The sequence below is a fragment of the Gadus macrocephalus genome, chromosome 11 (assembly GCF_031168955.1).
Source record: "Gadus macrocephalus chromosome 11, ASM3116895v1".
In the NCBI taxonomy this organism is placed as follows: Eukaryota; Metazoa; Chordata; class Actinopteri; order Gadiformes; family Gadidae; genus Gadus; species Gadus macrocephalus.
Window position 1 is genome coordinate 12,857,337 of NC_082392.1, and position 5,189 is coordinate 12,862,525.

General features: G+C 44.8%; 1 protein-coding gene across 1 annotated transcript; it reads right to left on the bottom strand.

Annotated features, from left to right (window-relative positions):
• Positions 1-631: 631 nt before the first annotated feature.
• Positions 632-3,655, bottom strand: elp6 (elongator acetyltransferase complex subunit 6). Its single transcript, XM_060065877.1, has 7 exons — positions 3,362-3,655; positions 3,086-3,164; positions 2,900-2,970; positions 2,619-2,743; positions 2,132-2,357; positions 1,571-1,735; positions 632-1,106 (listed from the first exon to the last, which is right to left on the bottom strand). Exons 1-7 carry the CDS (start codon positions 3,413-3,415, stop codon positions 981-983), a joined length of 846 nt encoding a protein of 281 aa, XP_059921860.1. The 5' UTR covers positions 3,416-3,655; the 3' UTR covers positions 632-980.
• Between the last annotated feature and the right edge of the window lie 1,534 nt (positions 3,656-5,189).

Sequence of the window (5,189 nt, forward strand, 5' to 3'; positions counted from 1 at the left end):
GCACGTGGTTCACTCAACTGTCTTGGTCCGCAGTCCTTTGGTGTTTTTTGTTGTCCTTTTGGAAGAACCAGAAAAAGCCCGCTGGATTTTTGATGTATCTAGACTATCATGTGCCTGCCTCGATACAGCTACAGGCTTACATCAGTTACTGGTTGTCAAATCCCCAAGGAAACCTCTCCACTTCGACCTCTCATCCTTCGGTATGGGTACATTGGGTTATGACGACATCTAGTGGTTCATTGACATAAACAGAATATAAGGTGTTCTACTCTTATGCTGTTTATATTATTTTCTCGTTTAAATCAATGTCCCAGATTTTTTGCTTTTTAATAATGTCATGAGAAGTTGACCACAGGCTGAAAAAAAAGTCACCCTGACATCATCCAACGGTAGGCTGGACCCTTTGGCAGGTAACAACAAATCGGGGCTGGCCTATTGAAACAATTGCTTGGCAGGTCGATTTTTCCAATCTCGACCATGTTTGCAACGTCTCTAGAGATAACCCCAAAATATATTCTACAATCATTTTCTAATTATTGAGGACATGAGGATATGTTTGGAGCAGCATTCTCCCAATGGATTCTTGGACACATTGCACCCTGTCAAAGATGTGTAAAAGTCAGCAAAGTACTTAAATTAATGTTTGTAGTTTAATATTCTTGTAGGACCAACCAATTGTCCATCTATGCAGTTTAATATTAGGGTTTGTACGTTCCTTTCAATGTGGGTTAGCTACACAAACCACTTAGAAAAAGAGAAGCTGACATCTGCTTTCCTTCTACTGTGCTACTTTGAATATAGGCTGATAAAGAAGTGCATGTTCTTTCCTGTGCATCATTCTTTTTTAGAAACAGTTTCTCAGGCTCTGGTTACTTTACATATGCTGGCCAACGCCAACGAAGTTCAAAGGAACAGGTTAGCTGCCCTCTTCCAAGAGGTGCGTTGCTTCAAACAAATCATACGGTCAAACAAACTAAGATCTAGAGAACGGCGCTGGATGTCCCACGGGCAAAGAATGAGGCTCCTTTATCGTGGACCTTGTATTGAAAAAGTTTCCTCTGATTCGATGGCTTGTCCTTTTGAGTCTTCCTCCAACAGACTTCCACCTAAAATACAAAAATACTTTTATTTGTGTACAGAATTTTTCAATACAGATTTATTTTAGTAAAGTATCTCTAGCAGTACAACACACATGAATTGAATAAAGCATCAACCAATAAAATAAATAAAACATTATTAAAATGAAACAAAACTTCAAAGTCTTCCATGATTCTCCCAACAATCCCCAAAAAACGAAGTTGGATCTGTTTTTTGGTTATTAAAACCAGAATCAGAATCTAAACTACGAATCACCTTATATAGGAAGGAATACATTCTTCAGTTTTATAGTCAGATTTAGTCATTAACCACTTGCCTTTATCGAAAGCTACTAACAATTGGAGGCTGAGAACAACCAAGGCGTACAATCCATATGGAAACTAGAAACAAAGTGCTCTTAGCCGTACACTAAAAAACGAAATGCTAAATGCTCATTTGAATTCACGAATCTCACACACGAACGCCCACTCACTTGTCCATGGATGTCCCTGCAGAAGCCGGTCGGGAGACCCCGTACGTGGAGGGTGAGACAACACTGGTGGGTCAGACCCTTCAGCAGCCTCTCGGAGCCTTCCTCATCACCATCCTCGTCCTCGTCTTCCTCCCCTTCACAGCGGACCAGCGTAACCATGTTTCCCTGCCGTGACAGACATTAGGTTCAAACCCCAGTGTCTGCAATAGACAACAGAGACACATCACAGAGACGGACACACAGTGTGATAGAGACTGAAGGGCTGATTATGGTTCCACGTCAACGCAACGCAAGGACCACGCAGACGCAAACCTGCTTTGGTTCTGCGTCGGGTTTCAGTAAGTGGACCAATCACAGCCTTTGCTGCTGCGTCACCTTGACGGAAGGTTACAATTTTTTGGAGGTGCACGTCAGGCCCTTCCGGTGGACGCAAGGAGGGTCCGCAAGGACGTAATCGGTCCGTAAACCCCCTTGCGTTGCGTCGACGTGGAACCATAATCGGCCCTTAACAGATGGATAGTCAGACAGAGAGACAGAGTGAGTGTGAAAAGAGAGTCCAACCTTGAGCTGGGAGCAGACAGTGACAAAGCAGTAATGGCTGAAGTCCAAGACAGAGCCCACGCTGACCCCCAGACTGAGGAGCACGGTGAGGTCATCCACCAGGAGTACCGGGGGTCCCCAGCGCCCCACCGTCCCACCGCCACCGTCGTCCTCATCTCCGACCCCAGAATCACTCACACTGGCACGGACAAAGTCATACAGACCACGCAGGCCGACAGCCGGATCTCTGACAAAAAGAAAGGGAGAGGGAAAGGGGCAGGAGAGGGGGGGAATGAAAATAAGTTTCAAACTAACAATGTATGCGTAAATGGAGAGCTGGCAACTTATTTGAGTATGCATTTGCATTTGCAGGTTAGTCTTAATATAACATTGGATTACCACCACCTTCTACTTACTACGACATAATACCCAATTTTAATTTAAAAGTAGGGCCCCTGAAGACGGTCAGAATTTTAAGTTTCCGTTCTAAAAGAGATCCATTTGGTACCTGAGGAAGTCTAGTGCTTGGCTCTCGGTGCTGGACGTCGTCTGAAGCAAAACATCCAAGGATTCGTTTAGCACTTCGAGGAATAGAAGCTGTCCCTTTTCCTTAGCTTGGGTGAGACTCACCCCCTGGACACACATTCAAAGAAACACAATCAAACCTATACATTAAAATGCCTGTACTGTGTCATTTCTACTGATCTGTGTATTATCAGTGTATACAACACAAAAAAAGTTGTGGTCATTGGACACTTAAAACAAAACACAACACAAGTAATAACGCACCAATCTCTGGCTGACTGCACTGTAGTGGCTGAAGGATTGTGCCAGGCCCAGAAAACAAACTTTGCAGCCCGCTGAAATACAAATGGTGTTTGTAAGATGTGTCTAGTCTACACATATGCAGAACTTACTATTGCTGAAATGGTTCAGTTGTTATTAATCAGTACAACTACTACTCCTACTACTTACCTTTCAGATAAAAGGAGAGGAAATGATGGACAAGGAAAGAGGCATCCGCCCGTCTATCAGAAACCAAGATCAACTCTCCCTGTTATGTCAAACGTCAAAACACGCTCAAGTTCAATAATCAAGAGGAGCTGTGCCAACATTCAAATAACTGTGCCTATAAAATTAACAAACAAATTGTCCGGCCATGTGTAGATGGTATACTCAACCCTCGTTAAGCGACGCTAAACGTCATATTTAGAGCACAACAGTGATTCCGATGTTAAAAAGAAACAGTACCTGTTTAAAGTTGTCGGGGCTGGTGTTCAATATAGCGTTCAGTTCGGGAAACATAGCTCAGCAGTACAAACTACAGTGGGAAAAACACCTTCACCCAACAAATTAAACATTGAATGGCAACGCCAGCCTCGTCTTCTTCAATTACATTCTTAAATGAAAGATAGAAGAAGGCATAATGTTTTTAGATATGGTTTTAAACTGTATTTCATCTCTCTAAAGACGCATATGTCACACTGAAAACATCACACAAACGTGGTTGCGACCAATCACTTCTTCGTCTGTAATGATTTTTTCCTTCATCACATATTTTAACTTCAGCTGACACAGCGCCATCTTTCGGTGGTATTCGTTGAAACACACTGGTAGCGGATGTTGTACCAGAAGATGTCAGTGTGGAGCACCTAGGCAGAACGTCACAACTAGACAAACAATGAGCGCTATCAGTCAGACATTTGACTCTGCATTCTTATTTAATCACACATTTTTTTAAATGCATGTAATTTTCATTCAATCATATTGGGTTTTAAAATAATTTACCTGAGATTATATATATATGATTTAAACATACTCAAATGCATAAACAAAACTATTTCAAATAGGCTGTATATTCACAAAATAGGCATCAAGAAAGAGAGGTTGAAAAAAGAAGCCGGGAATGACGGGATGGCCTCCCAGATCACACTTTTCTGTTGCGTGTGACACACCCAAATATATCATTGTGTAAATAAACAGCGCTCTCTCCCTTTCCGAGTTGATGTCGGACACTGCAAAGGGAATTTAACCTTTACCGGATCAAAAGTCAAAAAGTTGGAGTGTGGCGCGATGATCTTTCCTGTGTATTGTTAGAAACTCAATCAGCAATCCACTCCCTCTAACACTCTAATACCACAAAGAATCAAATCACCAGAAGCCTCATAAATGTATATTTATTTAAGGATATCTACTCACAAGCAGATCACACGGACCACTCGATACGGTCGAGCTAAACTACGTCCCCACCACACAGGTACTGGCAATGGGCTGGAGATGGAGAGGGGGCTGAGCCTCGACCTCCCCTCCCTGCCTCGAGTCCCCCGTCCTTGGGGGAAGGGGGTCTTAGGGCTTGGGTGAGGCGGGGCGTCTCAGGGGGTCCAGGGCTCGGTAGACCTGGGTTGTGGCCACAGGCCAAAGAACAAGGGTTGCTGAAGAGAGGCGGGGAAGGGAAAGCGGGCGCTGCTGGGGCTGCAGATGGGGCAGGGAGGTGAGGGGGGGTAGGTGTCATCCTCCCAGCGCAGGGTTCGCCCGGTCCCCCCGGGGGGTCTGCTGTGGTGGGGTCTGGGGCCGTGGGGCCAGGGCTGGGTGCCGTGGTGGATTGGGGCCATGTCGGGCACCTTGTAGAGGTAGACGTCATATTGGGAGGGTGGGCTGCCGGGGGGGCTCCGCTGGCAGCCGGGGGGGCGGTGGAGCTCCAGGCTGAGGGTGACCTGGTCCTGAGCAGGGGGACAGGTGTATGTACAGACTGACAAACCAAAGCAACGTCAATATGTGAAATAATGATGATGGGAAAGTATATACAGATCGACATATATAAGGTACGTACAGACACACCAGTACAGTACAAACCAAAACCAAATGACAGACAGACAGAGAGAAAAGACAGACAGACAAACATGCAGACAGACAGAGAGATGGATAGATAGAACGACGGACAGACAGACAGACAGACAGATAGGTACACACATGCATAGTTTAAATACATACATACATACATATATGGACACACACACACACACACACACACACACACACACACACACATATGTTCAGCTCCAGCGGAGTCTGTATCTCC